The sequence below is a fragment of the Poromitra crassiceps genome, assembly GCF_964638095.1.
Source record: "Poromitra crassiceps genome assembly, chromosome: 2".
Classification (NCBI taxonomy): Eukaryota; Metazoa; Chordata; class Actinopteri; order Beryciformes; family Melamphaidae; genus Poromitra; species Poromitra crassiceps.
The window spans coordinates 5,984,457-6,005,431 of NC_139624.1; the positions used below are offsets into that span (position 1 = coordinate 5,984,457).

General features: G+C 42.1%; 1 protein-coding gene across 1 annotated transcript in view; it reads right to left on the reverse strand.

The window, feature by feature from the left end:
• The window catches only part of LOC310798133 (NLR family CARD domain-containing protein 3-like), a gene marked incomplete at its 3' end in the record, with an annotated part of 126,566 nt that overhangs the window by 98,608 nt on the left and 6,983 nt on the right, over positions 1–20,975 (reverse strand). Inside the window, exon 2 of the mRNA XM_083660617.1 lies at positions 8,873–8,986. Within this exon, the coding sequence (XP_083516743.1) occupies positions 8,873–8,967 (95 nt within the window). The 5' untranslated portion in view covers positions 8,968–8,986. The remainder of the gene's footprint in view (positions 1–8,872; positions 8,987–20,975) is intronic.

The window sequence follows — 20,975 nt, forward strand, 5'->3', positions numbered from 1 at the left end:
CAAATGTAGGCTGGGCCCATCTTGGCGGCACCCGAAGGGTGCCGCCAAGATGGGCGGCACCCGATTTGGCGGCACCCAAAGGGTGCAACCCGAAGTTGCATGTGCTGGCTAGCACTCTGAGATCAGTCACATATGAGTCAATATTCTCCTCATTGCCTTGATTTCTCATGAAGAATCGATATCTTTCTACTGTCTCATTTATCTTCGGGTTGCAATGTTCATCAAATTTTGCTATCATATCATCCAGTTTCCTTCTGGCAGAAGTCACATCGCTCATCAAGGTTGCACAAAGTTCTCTACCGGTCTCTCCTATGAGGTAGTAGAACAGCTTTATCTTCATACCTTCATCTGCATCCGGTATTGAAAGATCCATGTAGAGTGTAAACTCCTCTTTCCATGACTTCCACGACTTCGCCAGGTTGCCAGAGTCCAAACATAGCGGCGGGGGGGCTTCAAGCCTTCCATCTTCACCTGCCGATCCGGAGACTCCTCCTCGCTATCCCCCTCCAGCTCCTGCGTTGTTTCTGCTAGCTGCTAGCCGGCCTGCTAGCTCGCGCTAGCGCTGGGTAGCTGCACACAGCTAAAGTTCGTTTTTTACTACTTTTTCACAAAGTAGCTTACCGCTGCCACCCAGTGTTGGGCACTCATTACTAAAAAAGTAATATATTACATATTACTCGTTACTATTTTCAAAAGTAATATTATTACTTTACTTATTACTCCATGCCAAAAGTAATTCGTTAGATACTCGTTATATTACTTTTCCGTTACATTCCACACAAATGGCAATAGGCCTTTTTCACTGCAGCGATTTTGTGTCTAAAAGGCAGGAGGTAACACAGGTGCACCAAGATGTTAATTAGGGCCTCCAACTTCCAGTCCATTTAGGTGTTCCAGTGCTGGAGCCTTAATTAGTTAGTTGGTTGCACCTGTGTATACTGTATCTTCTAGACACAAATGGCCGTTGTGAAAAAGGCCCATAGCGTTTTTCTCATCAAAATGCAGACTTTGCGGTGCGAATGTGTGAACTAGGTCTATTATGTGCCGTTCCATTTAAACTAATCGCTTTGCCAGAGCACAGCTTCCTACAGAGATGCTTGATGAAGAGCACACCTGGCTCAAAGTGATGACTGACAAGATGCAATCTTTTATCTTCTGTTTTATAGAATGCAGTAAGCACTGCCAATGCAAACTCAATACGTATAGGCTACATCTTTGCTTAACAAGTTTGTGTCACAAATAACGTTAGCTCTGCAACATTAACATTAACCTGACAATAATAACAGCAATGTTTGATGTCCACCAGCTTGTGAGTTTTTACGTTATCTCTCCGGTTTCTGTTGTGCTGTCCTCTCGTCTCGTAACGTTAACGTTAGGAAGTTTGAGCTCGTGTTTTTCACAGTGGAAAGAGTGTTAGTAGCCTACCTGTCCTGGACACCGTTTACATTTGACTTTGATGTTCAATCGTGTCACCTTTCTTCCCGACAAAAACAAAGTCATGGGAATATATTCGCAGCCACGGATTTTCCTCCTCGGCTCTGCGGTGACGTCACCTTGTTTTGGGAGCGTTAAAGCCATGCTGCTTGTGATCAATGAATGCCGCGTGTCGTTTTGCAGCGCAGGGGCATCACAGAATGGACTCAACAAAAGATGTAACGACTAACGTAACGAGCTCGTTTATCTTGAAGTAACTGTAATATTATTACTTATATTCTATAGTAATTCGTTACACTACTCGTTACTTGGAAAAAGTAATATTATTACAGTAACGAGTAACTAGTAACTCGTTACTTCCCAACACTGCTGCCACCATGTTTCATTCTATCTTGTATCTATAGAAAGGACGATTAAAGCTCTTTAGTGGCTTACACTATTATTTATTAATCAAGTCTTCAGATGAACATGCTCAGCAGACTGATAGCAAAACATACACCATTCTCTGTTCCTGGTGTTACACACAAAACTGTCCGTGTGGAAACTAGTATCCTATACACAGATACAATCATATTGTAACACTATTGATTAAAAGTAGTGTTAAAAGCAGCATCAAATTAAACAGGGTAGTGAAGCAGTATTTAATTAAAAGAAGCAGCTGCATTTGGAAACACATTAAACTGAAATGCTGAAATTCCTTTTGAGTAAATAAATGTTGGCAAATATCGGTTATCGGCCATAACAGCAAAGTTGATATCGGTTATCGGTATCGGTCACAATTTTCATATTGATGCATCCCTAGTCTCGCTGGCCAGCCTCCCCTCCCTACCGCGAGAGGAGTCTGGCGCCGCAGGTCTCCATAATGGGATTGCCATGGACGGCGCTTAGCGGCACTGCCCATGGAAAATAGTTTCCAACAATCCAACTTGCCGTTTTCAGCATGTAGCAATGAGCTAGCGTGGAGGTTTGTGCCATTAGCTGGCTAGCTACTTAGCGTTGTTGTTTTCGCTGCGGCGGCAGGGCACTATTTACAGCGACACACAGGGAGGAGGGAGCGGAACCCGCTCTGATTGACATGGTCGGAGCCAATGACAGAGCTTGTAATAAGCCGGGAGCGGACATCCGGCAGCGACTGAAACAGTCGCTCCAATGGGAGAGCAGAGTAGAGCAGGGGAGGGTTTATCCCAGTTATCCCAGACTCCTCTCCCGGTACGGAGGGGAGGCTGGCCAGCTGGCCAGTACTAGGACTAACGTTAGCTAACTAAAGTCAGGCAGGCCTGATTTATTGGGCAGAGTCCAGACTTCATGTGTGGAAATGATCCCTCGTGTCTGGAAGGTTAAGTCTGGTAAATACCCAGGTCTGATTTAATGGGCAGAGTCCAGACTTCATGTGTGGAAAAAAAACTCTCGTAAAAAAAACTCTCTCGTAACGGGACAAGCCCTGTCTTTTATTGTCACACGAACACCACAACACATGCATGCGGCCACATGGTGAAAAGTGTGAAAAGTGTCCTCTGCATTTAACCCATCCAGGCATGTCCTTTCCTCCGGGGGGCAGGCCAGGAGCAGTGGTCGCTTTCTCGTACAGCGCCCGGGGACCAACTTCGGATGTTGTCGTCACTGGTCGGATGACGATGACGATCTGATCTTCTGCATGTTTTTAGTGGGGGGGTTATATACGGAGGAACCCCCTGGGGGAGCACGGGGAGAACATGCAAACTCCACACAGAGAGAAAGGCCCTTATGACGAGATACCCCACCTGGGCAGTAGGCACTGAAGATATGGGGGGGAACACAACCACAGCGCCCACAGTGTCCCAGGCGAGAATCAAACTCAGGACCTTCTGACTGTGAGGCGACAGCTCTACCACTGAGCCACCGTGCCTGGAAATGGCTTATGGTGAGCATGGAGAGGCACACATTGCTCTACAATGACGGGTGCCCCTGCAAACATGCATATTTGCCAGCATCCAACCCAAGTTTTATTTTAGTTTCTTGGCATGAAACTTCTCTGCACCTCGCTTGGCTTTTGTTTATCCATCATCATGGGCATTTTTCACAGCAGCCATTTTGTGTTTAAAAGGCAGGGAGAACACAGGTGCAACCAAAATATTAAGGAGGGCCCCAGCACTGGAACACCTAAATAGATGGAAGTTGGAAGCCCTTATTAACACATTCACTGCCAGCCGTTTTTTTTTTACTGTAGGTAGGTTCTGCCAGAGGGTTTTTTTGAGGATTCTGGCTCATCTTTCAAGACCCGAGGATTCTTTTCTGCTAAGATTTTGTGAACACACAATATCTCAAAAGAACTAATAGAATGTGTGCTTTCTCTGTCTAAAATAGTTAGTTTGTAGAGTTAGTAGTTATGTAAGCATTAGCAGTTGAATACAGCATGGTTTCAGCATCAGAAAAATTATTCTGAGATAAACGGCTTTTTGTGAAATTCGATAGAACAGTCACTTTAACCATTCATTTTTGGCATCAGTAAGACCTCAGACATCTAAACAATAGTTTTGAACAGTAATTTCCTCCATAACAGCAGGAAACCCCCCTCTGCTTCCAACTCCTCCCTCCGTGTGTGTTCTTGTTGGCTGCAGCGGCCGTGTCACAAGCTCGTTTCTGTTCCAGTCTCACTGCTTTGCTGCTGCTGTGCCTGTCTGCGCGGCCGCTCTTTGAGGAAGTCTGGATGGACTCGCTCGCTTCTTGGAGTTTTGGTTGAGAGCTTTGATGAAGCTTTTGCGATTCTGGTCATATTTATGCTGCGTGTTTCAAAGTGTGTTCCACCCGTAATCTATTATGCAAATTTGCAATCCCGCACAGCCAGCAATCAGCGTGAAAACGAAAGCGTTTTCGCCAATCCATTTTCATGAGAATGGCTTCGTCACACTGCTTTTTGCTTGCCTTCCTCTAGTCAGGAAAGCACTGTCGCCACTTAGTGGGTCGGTGGAATGGGTTGTACACGTTGTACACGTCCAATACTTATATAAGAGATGTAAAAGGGTTAGATGCACATCCCACCGTCAAAAAAACAAAATCGAAAAAACACGTCATTGGCAGTGAACGGTTGGATTTTGTTTGACGTAAAAACACGTCATTGGCAGTGAACGTGTTAATATTTAGCTTGGACATGTTTACCCTGCCTTCTAGACACAAAATGACTGCTTTGAAAAAAGGCCCATCAACTCATTTCTGGCTCGGAGCTGTGCGAGGACAAGGGGTGGGGGTGGGGAGGAGGGGCTAGTAAGAGATGTGATTGGGTCAGCCCAGTGTCAGTACAGACAATGAACCAAGGTGGGAGTTGACACAATGATTAGAGTGGAAACGTATCGGCTCCGAAGCCGTACCGCAGCGCAGACGGACCGAACACGGACTCAGTGGAATGTGTCCATATAAGTGAAAGTAAAAACCTCTCGCCCCATGCAGACTAGAGCAGCGTTTGTCAGCACAGGTGTTGGCGGAGAAATTCAATGCAGATTTTCCACTGCCTGGCAGCTCGTAAGGTTCAGCTGACAGCCCCACACACAAGTGCCTTCCACATGTGGAAGACGCTTGATCTGTCTAAACACTGAGCGAACGTAAAAGTGAAATGCTTGTTATATTTCCATGAGGTGAATGCACTCGTGGGAGGAGGCACCACATAGGCGGGTGCCTCTGTCATCATGAATGCTGCCTGCAGCTGCTGTTGCTCCGCCTCGCTCGTCCTCGTCACAGTCAGTCACTGGCACCAGGCTACACCGTTTTTTGTTGTTATTTTGTAAAATTAATGAAGAGGCAAGGGCGAATGTAATCCCGCCTGTAACGCTGTTACTATACCCCCGTTACTGTAATCTAGATTACACATCTTAACACGTTCACTGCCGTCGATGAGTTAACTCGTCAAAAAACAACAACGGTTGACTGCCGTCGACGAGTTAACTCGTCAAAAAGTTTGTTTTTTTTGACGGTGGGACGTGGATCAAACCCTTTTACATCTCCTATAAAAATATGGGAGCTATTGAATGTGTATAACCTATTTTACCGACCCACTAAGTGGCGACAGTGCTCTCCAGACTAGAGAAAGCCGAGCAAAAACAGCAGGAAAAAGCGTGAGGAAACCATTCGCATGAAAATGGTTTGGCGAAAACGCTTTCGCGCTGGGAGCTGGCGCACAACGGTGGGGGATTCCAAAAATAGACTCTGGGTGCAACACACTTTGAAACACGCAGCAGAAAGCCCAGAATCGCACGCAGCTTCATCCCAGCTCACAACCGAAACCCCAGAAACGAACGAGCCCGATCCAGACTTGCCCGACGAGCGGCCGCCAGGCAGCACAGACAGGCAGCAGAGACTCGCCTGTGACACACGCTGCAAAGCCACCAGAGACACACCCACGGAGGGAGGAGTTTGAAGGAGAGGGGGGTGGGGGTGCTGTTTTGGAGGAAATTACTGTTCAGAACTATTGTTTAGATGTCTGATGTCTCACTGATGCCAAAAATAAATGGTTAAAGTGACTGTTCTGCCTGTTCTATCGAATTTCACAAAAATGCATTTATCTCAGCTTTCTTTCTCAGACGCTGAAACCATGCTGTATTCAACTGCTAATGCCTACATAACAGAACATGATAAAAACTAACTCTTTTAGACAGAGAAAGCACACATTCTATTAGTTCTTTTGAGATATTTTGTGTTTACAAAGTCCTAGCAGAAAATAATCCTCGGCTCTTGAAAGATGAGCCAGAATCCTCAAAAAAAACCTTGGCAGAAGCTACCTACTGTATTGGAAAAACTGTTGGCAGTGAATGTGTTAAAATGTACTGTGACAGATTACAGTTACCGTTTTTTTGTAATCAGATTACGTAACGGCGTTACATGTAATCCGTTACTCCCCAACCCTGCTCATGTGTGAAGATTGAACACAAACTTTGCCGTTTCATAAACTTTTGTTAACCACAGGACCTTATTTCATGCATTTAACCAAAATTCCCATGCAAAATCCCATTGACTTTTACGCCTACGAACCAGGAATGCAGGGCCTCCTGGTTAAGCCTTCAAAAATGTCATCCCTACAGCATCACCAGAAAGGGGGCAGCAGCAAAGGGACAATTTGTCCCCGCAATAGAGAGCCCCAGGGATGACATATTTTTGTAGTCAGAACGCGGAAGTAGTGGACTTCCGGGTTCTTCACTGTTTCTGCCTATGGGATTTTTGAATGGGTTTTTGGTGTGATGCGTCAAATAAGGTCTGCGGGCAACGCAAGCTTTATCAAACGCGAACCAGTGTTCAGCGGGATAATCTTCACACATGAGGACCACTTTCATGAGTTTTGAAGGGTAAATGCGAGCCCTAGAAGTAAAAAGCTTGTGCTAAGCTAATCCAGAACTACACACAGTCACCACTCAACCTGTAGTGTTGTTGATGTGTGCGCTGCTGTGCACTGATTACCCCGGGCTGAACCAGGTGAGGGAAAGAGAATTTCCGTGTTCGTCCTTTGAAGTGATGACGTTATTGACGTATAATATCCCCGTCGACTCAACAGTGTAGTCTCATTTAGCCGTTTGCTAGCTAGCCGCCCTTTTAACGGCACGTAAAAGCTTAAAAACTCATAAAAGTGGTCCTCATGTGTGAAGATTATCTCGCTGAAAGCTGGTTCATGTTTGAATAAGCTTGCATTGCCCAGAGACCTTATTAGAAGCATCGCACCAAAAACTCATTCAAAAATCCCATAGGCGAAAACAGTGAAGAACCAGGAAGTGCTAGCATCAATGTTTTCTGGACTCATTCCTGGGGCTCTCTATGGACGGAGAGTGAAAAAAAAGAGAGAGGAGAATAAACAGCAGCCGGGGAGGGGAAAGCGAGCGAGCCACGCCCCCATAGCTTGGTATAGGCAAAAACATATTTTCCGCTGAGGAACTCCGCTGTTGCATACTCCTGTACTTCTTTAATTATTGTTATCGAGTATATTTCTGCAATAACTGCACTTTATTGCGGTTTAAAGTCTAGGCGGAGAGGCAAGGAGGCAGCCATTATTGTTTTGCTAGCAGCGTTCCTGATTGGCCGGTTATGATGTCAACTATGAGGCGGCTTGGCTAGAATTATTTGCAATTTCTGCAAATACCCTCCCAGGGATTGAGGCCAGATGGTCTGTAGAACAAAATGAAATGTGAGTTCATGTGACCGGCTCCCGCCCAAAGCATAGAAGTGAACCCCCCCCCAGCATAAGAGTGAATTCCCCCCCAGCATAGGAGTGAACCCCCCCAAGCATAGGAGTGAACCCCCCCCCCCCCCTCAGCATAGGAGTGAACTCCCGCCCCCAGCATATGACTGAACTCCTCCCCCCCAGCATAGGAGTGAATTCCCCCCCAAGCATAGGAGTGAACCCCCCCCGCCCCTCAGCATAGGAGTGAACTCCCGCACCCAGCATTTGACTGAACTCCTCCCCCCCAGCATAGGAGTGAATTCCCCCCCAAGCATAGGAGTGAACTCCCCCCCCCTCAGCATAGGAGTGAACTCCCGCCCCCAGCATATGACTGAACTCCTCCCCTCCAGCATAGGAGTGAACTCCCCCCCCCCCCTCAGCATTGGAGTGAACTCCCGCCCCCAGCATATGACTTTACTCCTCCCCCCCAGCATATGACTGAACTCCTCCCCCCCAGCATAGGAGTGAACTCCGCCCCCCCCCCCCCCCCCCCCGGCATAGGAGTGAACTCGCCACCCAAGCATAGAAGTGATCTCTCCCCCCCAGCATAGGAGTGAACTCCCCCAAAAGCATAGAAGTGAACTCCCCCCCCCCCCCCCCAGTATAGGAGTGAACTCCCCCCCAAGCATAGAAGTGAACTCCCCCCCCCCCCAAGCATAGAAGTGACCCCCCCCCCCCAGCATAGGAGTGAACAATTGGAAGAAATGCCAGATTCTGGACAATCATGAGATGAGCGAACAGCGCAAAGAGGCAGTGCAGAAGATGCTGGCTTACACACAGGACACATCGATCACTGTGGAGGTCAATAAATATCTAGTTTTGTTTTATTTTATTGTCCCCCCATCTCAAAAGTCATTCTGGCACCACTGCCCTGCAGTACTCTACTGAGCCAGGTTGAGCTAGCATCACCAGAGGAGAGTGTCAGGGGGAGAGAGGAGAGCAAGGAACAAGAGGAGAGCAAGGAACAGGAAGTCATCAATTAATTTCTCTGCCCTGAGCCTTCTATGTTACAGACATGTTTAGAAGGTGTTTATCATGTGTCCTCTCTCTTAATACTCCTTGATTTCATCTGACTCATTGAAACATGTAAACAGCTTTCATGTTTTAGGGAGAGGCACGGTGGGTACATATTCAGGGGAGCACAAAGATGGTCTGTGATGGATTGTGGGCAGTCTGGGGGCCAAAATGCCAGGGCCAATATTTTGTCCCAGTCCAGCACTGATTATCTTTGATTATCTCTTTACAGTTTAACAGTCGTCTTACTTTGTGTCTGAAGGTCCAGGTTCATTACTGAAGTTTGGAAGTATTTCCTTAGAGCGGGGTGTTGAAGACTTTGCTCTGCTCTGCCTCGCCCCCATCTTCAGGACTTTAGTCAGTCTGAAACAAACCACGCACACACACACACACACACACACACACACACACACACACACACACACACACACACACACACACACACACACACACAGTCTTACTTAGGTCACTTTGGGGGTATTTACATAGATTTATATGCATTCCCTGCCCTGTAGTCTTACCATAACCATAACCATAGCCACTACTTGCCTAACATTAACCCTACCCCTTAACCCTAACCTATTGACCTAACCCGAACCTTAACCTAACCCTAACCATAACCTATTGACCTAACCCTAATCAGTAACACTTTATAATAACGTTCAGTCGTAAGTCATTTATAAGCCTTTAGTTAATGATGAACTAACCATTTACAAACAGTGTTGGGCAAGTTACTTTCAAAATGTAATATACTACATATTACTAGTTACTTTCATTTGAAAGTAACGAGTTACTTTACAATATTACTTTCTGTGTAGAGTAGCTCATTACTTATTACACTACTTTTGCATTACTTTCACCAAAACAACAGCAGCAGCAGAATGACATCGCCAGCCCGGAACCTTCCCAAAAAATAATTTCAACCGCCTTGTAGTCAGTGTAAACAATCCAAAATTCTAAATGTTATTCTTTTCCTTTGTTATTGTCATCTATAGTAGTTATTTGCATAAAAACACAGTTTGATTAGGAAATTATTGTATCTTTTTTAAATATGTGCTTTGATTTAATAAAATGTAACTCAATTTGTAACTTGAGTTACTTGACAAAGTAACTGGTATAATATTACCGAAATCGTATAAGTAGTAAGTTATATTACTGAGTTACTGCTAAAAGTAATATATTACATGTAATATGTTACTTTTGTAATGAGTTACCCCCAACACTGTTTACAAAACATGAATATACATTTGTAGATGATTAATAAATGTTATGTTAACATATACAAATGTGTTGTAAGTCATCTATAAACCTTTAGTAAATGAAGTGTTCCTCACCTGTTGTAAATTATGCAAATAATTTACAATTAATTTACAACGCTTTCTGCATCCCCTAATCTAAAGTGTAAACCATTCATGACACATAAATGTGTACAAGGGGGTAGCTCTGTTTGTCAAAATTGAAGCCAATGCAGAAGTGTCCTCTTTGCCTGCAGGGGGCGACCCATTGATTTGTGGCCTCAGTAAACACTTTCCTAATGCGTTTCATACTTCCATGTATGTACCAGTAAAGTGTTAGAGAAGTGTAGTGATACAGAACAAACACCTAGTTCAGCCTACTACTTCCATGTATGTTAGGGATGGGCATCGAATTTCCGAATAATCGTTGTTATTATCAAGGTCAACTTTTATTATTGAAAGTCGAAATTAGAAGATTTTTTTTTTTTTTTTTTTTTTTTTTGTGAGTGAAATGTTGCATTGTCTCCCCTGATTCTAAGTATAGTCGAATCGCTTGGTTTGAGCAAGTAAAACAATTTTTATAAGCATTTTAAGCAAGGTTTATGGAAAAATGAATGGCGGATGAAATCCCATGAAGAGGGAGAGGGGGTGACTTTGGCACCCCTTTGGCACTCAGACCTGAGCCTACTTAGACTCAGCCCTCAGTCTTAATCCGTTTCACTCCTGTAAGACTGAGAATATTACTATTTAAATCTTTGCATAACGTTAGGTGGCGCTGTTGGAAGCCTTGCATCGGAGAACCAATCATGAGTGTTGTGGGCGGGCCTGCTTTCTGGGGGCAGTTCTCATGCAGAACCGGTGTCTCGCAAAACATCGTTGCATTTGCGGATGTGATTAAACATATTAATCACTTAGAAACAAACATAACCTGTTAATAGGACGTGTTTCATCCGGCCCCGGCGGCTAGAGGTCTTTCCCCCAGCGATAAACCAGACTCCCGAGGCTAACGTTACAGAGCCTGCTGATGACTTCACAGTAGCAAGCGGACCACTTCCGGGTAGGAAAAATTATTGTAAAATAAACCACAGCTATAAATTTTGTTTGGAGCATATCAGCTTCATGCTCTGTGTTAGGACTATGATAAATGGCATTGCCGCTACCAAATAAAATTCTAATAATAAATGTAGGCGTGTCTGCTGCCGGCGGTTCTCGCCGGGCTCGGAGACACAGTTTCTGACAGTGAAATTCCCAGACGTTTGGTGGCGCAGCTCACCAAACGTCTTCGAGCCGAGACTAGAGCCTACTAAATATTTCATGAACCACTCATGATTGTCAAAACTGTTTTTTATTTTCGAAAATGTCAATGTCATGTAACATGTTCTTTACTTCAGTGGTGCAATGCTTGTTTGAGCTAAAAATCCACAGCAGAAGCTTTTTCTATTAATTAATAAAGCCTTAGACTTAGAATCAGGGGAGACAATGCAACATTTCACTCACACAATTATTATTTTTTTTTTTTTTTTTTTTTTTTTTCAAATTTCGATTAAAAGTCGACTTTGGCCAGCGAATTTCGAATAGTGTTTTTGCTAGAAATGGCCATCCCTAATGTATGTACCAGTAAAGTGTTAGAGAAGTGTAGTGATACAGAACAAACACCTAGTTCAGCCTACTACTTCCATGTATGTACCAGTAAAGTGTTAGAGAAGTGTAGTGATACAGAACAAACACCTAGTTCAGCCTACTACTTCCATGTATGTACCAGTAAAGTGAGATGAGATGAGATGAGATGAGATCAACTTTATTGTCACTTCATGGTACAAGTATCACGAGCGAAATTCTGCTTGGTTCCCTCTCAGAGTCGGAGAGCAAAACCGGGTCGCCATTGAACAGCGCCAGCAATTTGGATTGGACAAAGCATTTAAATGAAATACACTCAGAATTCACATTATTACTAATTTGAAAAGTAATGAAGGCACACTTCAATATTATACAATACAAATACATTTGTTGTAAATGTACAGGATTACCAGCAAAGACAACCCACACCACGACACCAAGGAGGCTGCCATTTCAGCGCCAGCTTGGTTCGTGGGAGGGAAGGGGGGGGGGGGGTGGTGGGTGGTTTGCGAAAGCGGGGGGAAGTTGCTGAAGGCGGGGGGTGGGGTTTAGGGGAGGGGGGCGGGAGGGGGGGGGGGGGTTTGGGGGAGTGCGTGTGTGACCAAGTGTGTTAGAGAAGTGTTAGAGAAGTGTGTAGTGATACAGAAAAAACACCTAGTTCAGCCTACTACTTCCATGTATGTACCAGTAAAGTGTTAGAGAAGTGTGTAGTGATACAGAACAAACACCTAGTTCAGCCTACTACTTCCATGTATGATACCAGTAAAGTGTTAGAGAAGTGTGTAGTCATACAGAACAAACACCTAGTTCAGCCTACTACTTCCATGTATGTACCAGTAAAGTGTTAGAGAAGTGTGTAGTGATACAGAACACCTATTTCAGCCTACTACTTCCATGTATGTACCAGTAAAGTGTTAGAGAAGTGTGTAGTGATACAGAACAAACACCTAGTTCAGCCTACTACTTCATGTATGTACCAGTAAAGTGTTAGAGAAGTGTGTAGTGATACAGAACAAACACCTAGTTCAGCCTACTACTTCCATGTATGTACCAGTAAAGTGTTAGAGAAGTGTAGTGATACAGAACAAACACCTAGTTCAGCCTACTACTTCCATGTATGTACCAGTAAAGTGTTAGAGAAGTGTGTAGTGATACAGAACACCTAGTTCAGCCTACTACTTCGATGTATGTACCAGTAAAGTGTTAGAGAAGTGTGTAGTGATACAGAACAAACACCTAGTTCAGCCTACTACTTCCATGTATATACCAGTAAAGTGTTAGATAAGTGTGTAGTGATACAGAACAAACACCTAGTTCAGCCTACTACTTCCATATATGTACCAGTAAAGTGTTAGAGAAGTGTAGTGATACAGAACAAACACCTAGTTCAGCCTACTACTTCCATGTATGTACCAGTAAAGTGTTAGAGAAGTGTGTAGTGATACAGAACACCTAGTTCAGCCTACTACTTCCATGTATGTACCAGTAAAGTGTTAGAGAAGTGTGTAGTGATACAGAACAAACACCTAGTTCAGCCTACTACTTCCATGTATGTACCAGTAAAGTGTTAGAGAAGTGTGTAGTGATACAGAACAAACACCTAGTTCAGCCTACTACTTCCATGTATGTACCAGTAAAGTGTTATAGAAGTGTGTAGTGATACAGAACAAACACCTAGTTCAGCCTACTACTTCATGTATGTACCAGTAAAGTGTTAGAGAAGTGTGTAGTGATACAGAACAAACACCTAGTTCAGCCTACTACTTCCATGTATGTACCAGTAAAGTGTTAGAGAAGTGTGTAGTGATACAGAACAAACACCTAGTTCAGCCTACTACTTCATGTATGTACCAGTAAAGTGTTAGAGAAGTGTGTAGTGATACAGAACAAACACCTAGTTCAACCTACTACTTCCTGTATGTACCAGTAAAGTGTTAGAGAAGTGTGTAGTGATACAGAACAAACACCTAGTTCAGCCTACTACTTCCATGTATGTACCAGTAAAGTGTTAGAGAAGTGTGTAGTGATACAGAACAAACACCTAGTTCAGCCTACTACTTCATGTATGTACCAGTAAAGTGTTAGAGAAGTGTGTAGTGATACAGAACAAACACCTAGTTCAGCCTACTACTTCATGTATGTGCCAGTAAAGTGTTAGAGAAGTGTAGTGATACAGAACAAACACCTAGTTCAGCCTACTACTTCATGTAGGCTATGTACCAGTAAAGTGTTAGAGAAGTGTAGTGATACAGAACAAACACCTACTTCAGCCTACTACTTCATGTATGTACCAGTAAAGTGTTAGAGAAGTGTGTAGTGATACAGAACAAACACCTAGTTCAGCCTACTACTTCATGTATGTACCAGTAAAGTGTTAGAGAAGTGTGTAGTGATACAGAAAAAACACCTAGTTCAGCCTACTACTTCATGTATGTACCAGTAAAGTGTTAGAGAAGTGTGTAGTGATACAGAACAAACACCTAGTTCAGCCTACTACTTCATGTATGTACCAGTAAAGTGTTAGAGAAGTGTGTAGTGATACAGAACAAACACCTAGTTCAGCCTACTACTTCCATGTATGTACCAGTAAAGTGTTAGAGAAGTGTGTAGTGATACAGAACAAACACCTAGTTCAGCCTACTACTTCATGTATGTACCAGTAAAGTGTTAGAGAAGTGTGTAGTGATACAGAACAAACACCTAGTTCAGCCTACTACTTCATGTATGTACCAGTAAAGTGTTAGAGAAGTGTGTAGTGATACAGAACAAACACCTAGTTCAGCCTACTACTTCATGTATGTACCAGTAAAGTGTTAGAGAAGTGTGTAGTGATACAGAACAAACACCTAGTTCAGCCTACTACTTCCATGTATGTACCAGTAAAGTGTTAGAGAAGTGTGTAGTGATACAGAACAAACACCTAGTTCAGCCTACTACTTCATGTATGTACCAGTAAAGTGTTAGAGAAGTGTGTAGTGATACAGAACAAACACCTAGTTCAGCCTACTACTTCATGTATGTACCAGTAAAGTGTTAGAGAAGTGTGTAGTGATACAGAACAAACACCTAGTTCAGCCTACTACTTCATGTATGTACCAGTAAAGTGTTAGAGAAGTGTGTAGTGATACAGAACAAACACCTAGTTCAGCCTACTACTTCATGTATGTACCAGTAAAGTGTTAGAGAAGTGTGTAGTGATACAGAACAAACACCTAGTTCAGCCTACTACTTCGATGTATGTACCAGTAAAGTGTTAGAGAAGTGTGTAGTGATACAGAACAAACACCTAGTTCAGCCTACTACTTCCATGTATGTACCAGTAAAGTGTTAGAGAAGTGTGTAGTGATACAGAACAAACACCTAGTTCAGCCTACTACTTCCATATATGTACCAGTAAAGTGTTAGAGAAGTGTAGTGATACAGAACAAACACCTAGTTCAGCCTACTACTTCCATGTATGTACCAGTAAAGTGTTAGAGAAGTGTGTAGTGATACAGAACACCTAGTTCAGCCTACTACTTCCATGTATGTACCAGTAAAGTGTTAGAGAAGTGTGTAGTGATACAGAACAAACACCTAGTTCAGCCTACTACTTCCATGTATGTACCAGTAAAGTGTTAGAGAAGTGTGTAGTGATACAGAACAAACACCTAGTTCAGCCTACTACTTCCATGTATGTACCAGTAAAGTGTTATAGAAGTGTGTAGTGATACAGAACAAACACCTAGTTCAGCCTACTACTTCATGTATGTACCAGTAAAGTGTTAGATAAGTGTGTAGTGATACAGAACAAACACCTAGTTCAGCCTACTACTTCCATGTATGTACCAGTAAAGTGTTAGAGAAGTGTGTAGTGATACAGAACAAACACCTAGTTCAGCCTACTACTTCATGTATGTACCAGTAAAGTGTTAGAGAAGTGTGTAGTGATACAGAACAAACACCTAGTTCAACCTACTACTTCCTGTATGTACCAGTAAAGTGTTAGAGAAGTGTGTAGTGATACAGAACAAACACCTAGTTCAGCCTACTACTTCATGTATGTACCAGTAAAGTGTTAGAGAAGTGTGTAGTGATACAGAACAAACACCTAGTTCAGCCTACTACTTCCATGTATGTACCAGTAAAGTGTTAGAGAAGTGTGTAGTGATACAGAACAAACACCTAGTTCAGCCTACTACTTCATGTATGTACCAGTAAAGTGTTAGAGAAGTGTGTAGTGATACAGAACAAACACCTAGTTCAGCCTACTACTTCATGTATGTACCAGTAAAGTGTTAGAGAAGTGTAGTGATACAGAACAAACACCTAGTTCAGCCTACTACTTCATGTAGGCTATGTACCAGTAAAGTGTTAGAGAAGTGTAGTGATACAGAACAAACACCTACTTCAGCCTACTACTTCATGTATGTACCAGTAAAGTGTTAGAGAAGTGTGTAGTGATACAGAACAAACACCTAGTTCAGCCTACTACTTCATGTATGTACCAGTAAAGTGTTAGAGAAGTGTGTAGTGATACAGAAAAAACACCTAGTTCAGCCTACTACTTCATGTATGTACCAGTAAAGTGTTAGAGAAGTGTGTAGTGATACAGAACAAACACCTAGTTCAGCCTACTACTTCATGTATGTACCAGTAAAGTGTTAGAGAAGTGTGTAGTGATACAGAACAAACACCTAGTTCAGCCTACTACTTCCATGTATGTACCAGTAAAGTGTTAGAGAAGTGTGTAGTGATACAGAACAAACACCTAGTTCAGCCTACTACTTCATGTATGTACCAGTAAAGTGTTAGAGAAGTGTGTAGTGATACAGAACAAACACCTAGTTCAGCCTACTACTTCATGTATGTACCAGTAAAGTGTTAGAGAAGTGTGTAGTGATACAGAACAAACACCTAGTTCAGCCTACTACTTCATGTATGTACCAGTAAAGTGTTAGAGAAGTGTGTAGTGATACAGAACAAACACCTAGTGTAGCCTACTACTTCATGTATGTACCAGTAAAGTGTTAGAGAAGTGTGTAGTGATACAGAACAAACATCTAGTTCAGCCTACTACTTCATGTATGTACCAGTAAAGTGTTAGAGAAGTGTGTAGTGATACAGAACAAACACCTAGTTCAGCCTACTACTTCCATGTATGTACCAGTAAAGTGTTAGAGAAGTGTGTAGTGATACAGAACAAACACCTAGTTAAGCCTACTACTTCATGTATGTACCAGTAAAGTGTTAGAGAAGTGTGTAGTGATACAGAACAAACACCTAGTTCAGCCTACTACTTCCATGTATGTACCAGTAAAGTGTTAGAGAAGTGTGTAGTGATACAGACCAAACACCTAGTTCAGCCTACTACTTCATGTATGTACCAGTAAAGTGTTAGAGAAGTGTAGTGATACAGAACAAACACCTAGTTCAGCCTACTACTTCATGTATGTACCAGTAAAGTGTTAGAGAAGTGTAGTGATACAAAACAAACACCTAGTTCAGCCTACTACTTCATGTATGTACCAGTAAAGTGTTAGAGAAGTGTGTAGTGATACAGAACAAACACCTAGTTCAGCCTACTACTTCATGTATGTACCAGTATGAACTATAATATCTTATAATATATTGTCCAGTATAGGTACAGGTATGCTGGATTTGATGGTAGCCAAGGTGTTTGAGGTGGGGGGCGACCTGTTGTCAGCCAGCCAGTAAGTGAGCCGGTGTTTCACTCGACCCTGTATTTTATTAGATCTTATTTTATTTTATTTATTTTACTTGATTATATTTTAATGTATGTTTTCTATTAGGATTTGATGGGTTTATTTTTTAATAGCACAAATTGTCTTTTATTTTATTTTATGCTTATTTTTATTGGTTATTCACTGTGCCCCACTTTCCCATATTATTCTCCCCCCGGCGTGGCAGGCACACCCACGCGATACCCTCAGACTCTGACAAGTGCTTGTGGCACTCACACTGTTATACACTTACACACATCCAGACATACACACAACAGTACACATTTTATAACAGTCATCATGAGGACCGCAATGGAAATAAGCTGCTAGCTTTATTGCGTTTTTATCCTTTTGATAATGGTGGGCCTGTGTATGTATATATGTACATTGTATATACTGTGTATTCATTATCAATAAATAAAGAACTCAATCAGTAAAGTGTTAGAGAAGTGTGTAGTGATACAGAACAAACACCTAGTTCAGCCTACTACTTCATGTATGTACCAGTAAAGTGTTAGAGAAGTGTGTAGTGATACAGAACAAACACCTAGTTCAGCCTACTACTTCATGTATGTACCAGTAAAGTGTTAGAGAAGTGTGTAGTGATACAGAACAAACACCTAGTTCAGCCTACTACTTCATGTATGTACCAGTAAAGTGTTAGAGAAGTGTGTAGTGATACAGAACAAACACCTAGTTCAGCCTACTACTTCATGTATGTACCAGTAAAGTGTTAGAGAAGTGTAGTGATACAGAACAAACACCTAGTTCAGCCTACTACTTCATGTATGTACCAGTAAAGTGTTAGAGAAGTGTGCAGTGATACAGAACAAACACCTAGTTCAGCCTACTACTTCCATGTATGTACCAGTAAAGTGTTAGAGAAGTGTGTAGTCATACAGAACAAACACCTAGTTCAGCCTACTACTTCCATGTATGTACCAGTAAAGTGTTAGAGAAGTGTGTAGTGATACAGAACACCTATTTCAGCCTACTACTTCCATGTATGTACCAGTAAAGTGTTAGAGAAGTGTGTAGTGATACAGAACAAACACCTAGTTCAGCCTACTACTTCATGTATGTACCAGTAAAGTGTTAGAGAAGTGTGTAGTGATACAGAACAAACACCTAGTTCAGCCTACTACTTCCATGTATGTACCAGTAAAGTGTTAGAGAAGTGTAGTGATACAGAACAAACACCTAGTTCAGCCTACTACTTCCATGTATGTACCAGTAAAGTGTTAGAGAAGTGTGTAGTGATACAGAACACCTAGTTCAGCCTACTACTTCGATGTATGTACCAGTAAAGTGTTAGAGAAGTGTGTAGTGATACAGAACAAACACCTAGTTCAGCCTACTACTTCCATGTATGTACCAGTAAAGTGTTAGAGAAGTGTGTAGTGATACAGAACAAACACCTAGTTCAGCCTACTACTTCCATATATGTACCAGTAAAGTGTTAGAGAAGTGTAGTGATACAGAACAAACACCTAGTTCAGCCTACTACTTCCATGTATGTACCAGTAAAGTGTTAGAGAAGTGTGTAGTGATACAGAACACCTAGTTCAGCCTACTACTTCCATGTATGTACCAGTAAAGTGTTAGAGAAGTGTGTAGTGATACAGAACAAACACCTAGTTCAGCCTACTACTTCCATGTATGTACCAGTAAAGTGTTAGAGAAGTGTGTAGTGATACAGAACAAACACCTAGTTCAGCCTACTACTTCCATGTATGTACCAGTAAAGTGTTATAGAAGTGTGTAGTGATACAGAACAAACACCTAGTTCAGCCTACTACTTCCATGTATGTACCAGTAAAGTGTTAGAGAAGTGTGTAGTGATACAGAACAAACACCTAGTTCAGCCTACTACTTCATGTATGTACCAGTAAAGTGTTAGAGAAGTGTGTAGTGATACAGAACAAACACCTAGTTCAACCTACTACTTCCTGTATGTACCAGTAAAGTGTTAGAGAAGTGTGTAGTGATACAGAACAAACACCTAGTTCAGCCTACTACTTCCATGTATGTACCAGTAAAGTGTTAGAGAAGTGTGTAGTGATACAGAACAAACACCTAGTTCAGCCTACTACTTCATGTATGTACCAGTAAAGTGTTAGAGAAGTGTGTAGTGATACAGAACAAACACCTAGTTCAGCCTACTACTTCATGTATGTACCAGTAAAGTGTTAGAGAAGTGTAGTGATACAGAACAAACACCTAGTTCAGCCTACTACTTCATGTAGGCTATGTACCAGTAAAGTGTTAGAGAAGTGTAGTGATACAGAACAAACACCTACTTCAGCCTACTACTTCATGTATGTACCAGTAAAGTGTTAGAGAAGTGTGTAGTGATACAGAACAAACACCTAGTTCAGCCTACTACTTCATGTATGTACCAGTAAAGTGTTAGAGAAGTGTGTAGTGATACAGAACAAACACCTAGTTCAGCCTACTACTTCATGTATGTACCAGTAAAGTGTTAGAGAAGTGTGTAGTGATACAGAACAAACACCTAGTTCAGCCTACTACTTCATGTATGTACCAGTAAAGTGTTAGAGAAGTGTGTAGTGATACAGACCAAACACCTAGTTCAGCCTACTACTTCATGTATGTACCAGTAAAGTGTTAGAGAAGTGTAGTGATACAGAACAAACACCTAGTTCAGCCTACTACTTCATGTATGTACCAGTAAAGTGTTAGAGAAGTGTAGTGATACAAAACAAACACCTAGTTCAGCCTACTACTTCATGTATGTACCAGTAAAGTGTTAGAGAAGTGTGTAGTGATACAGAACAAACACCTAGTTCAGCCTACTACTTCATGTATGTACCAGTATGAACTATAATATCTTATAATATATTGTCCAGTATAGGTACAGGTATGCTGGATTTGATGGTAGCCAAGGTGTTTGAGGTGGGGGGCGACCTGTTGTCAGCCAGCCAGTAAGTGAGCCGGTGTTTCACTCGACCCTGTATTTTATTAGATCTTATTTTATTTTATTTATTTTACTTGATTATATTTTAATGTATGTTTTCTATTAGGATTTGATGGGTTTATTTTTTAATAGCACAAATTGTCTTTTATTTTATTTTATGCTTATTTTTATTGGTTATTCACTGTGCCCCACTTTCCCATATTATTCTCCCCCCGGCGTGGCAGGCACACCCACGCGATACCCTCAGACTCTGACAAGTGCTTGTGGCACTCACACTGTTATACACTTACACACATCCAGACATACACACAACAGTACACATTTTATAACAGTCATCATGAGGACCGCAATGGAAATAAGCTGCTAGCTTTATTGCGTTTTTATCCTTTTGATAATGGTGGGCCTGTGTATGTATATATGTACATTGTATATACTGTGTATTCATTATCAATAAATAAAGAACTCAATCAGTAAAGTGTTAGAGAAGTGTGTAGTGATACAGAACAAACACCTAGTTCAGCCTACTACTTCATGTATGTACCAGTAAAGTGTTAGAGAAGTGTGTAGTGATACAGAACAAACACCTAGTTCAGCCTACTACTTCATGTATGTACCAGTAAAGTGTTAGAGAAGTGTGTAGTGATACAGAACAAACACCTAGTTCAGCCTACTACTTCATGTATGTACCAGTAAAGTGTTAGAGAAGTGTGTAGTGATACAGAACAAACACCTAGTTCAGCCTACTACTTCATGTATGTACCAGTAAAGTGTTAGAGAAGTGTAGTGATACAGAACAAACACCTAGTTCAGCCTACTACTTCATGTATGTACCAGTAAAG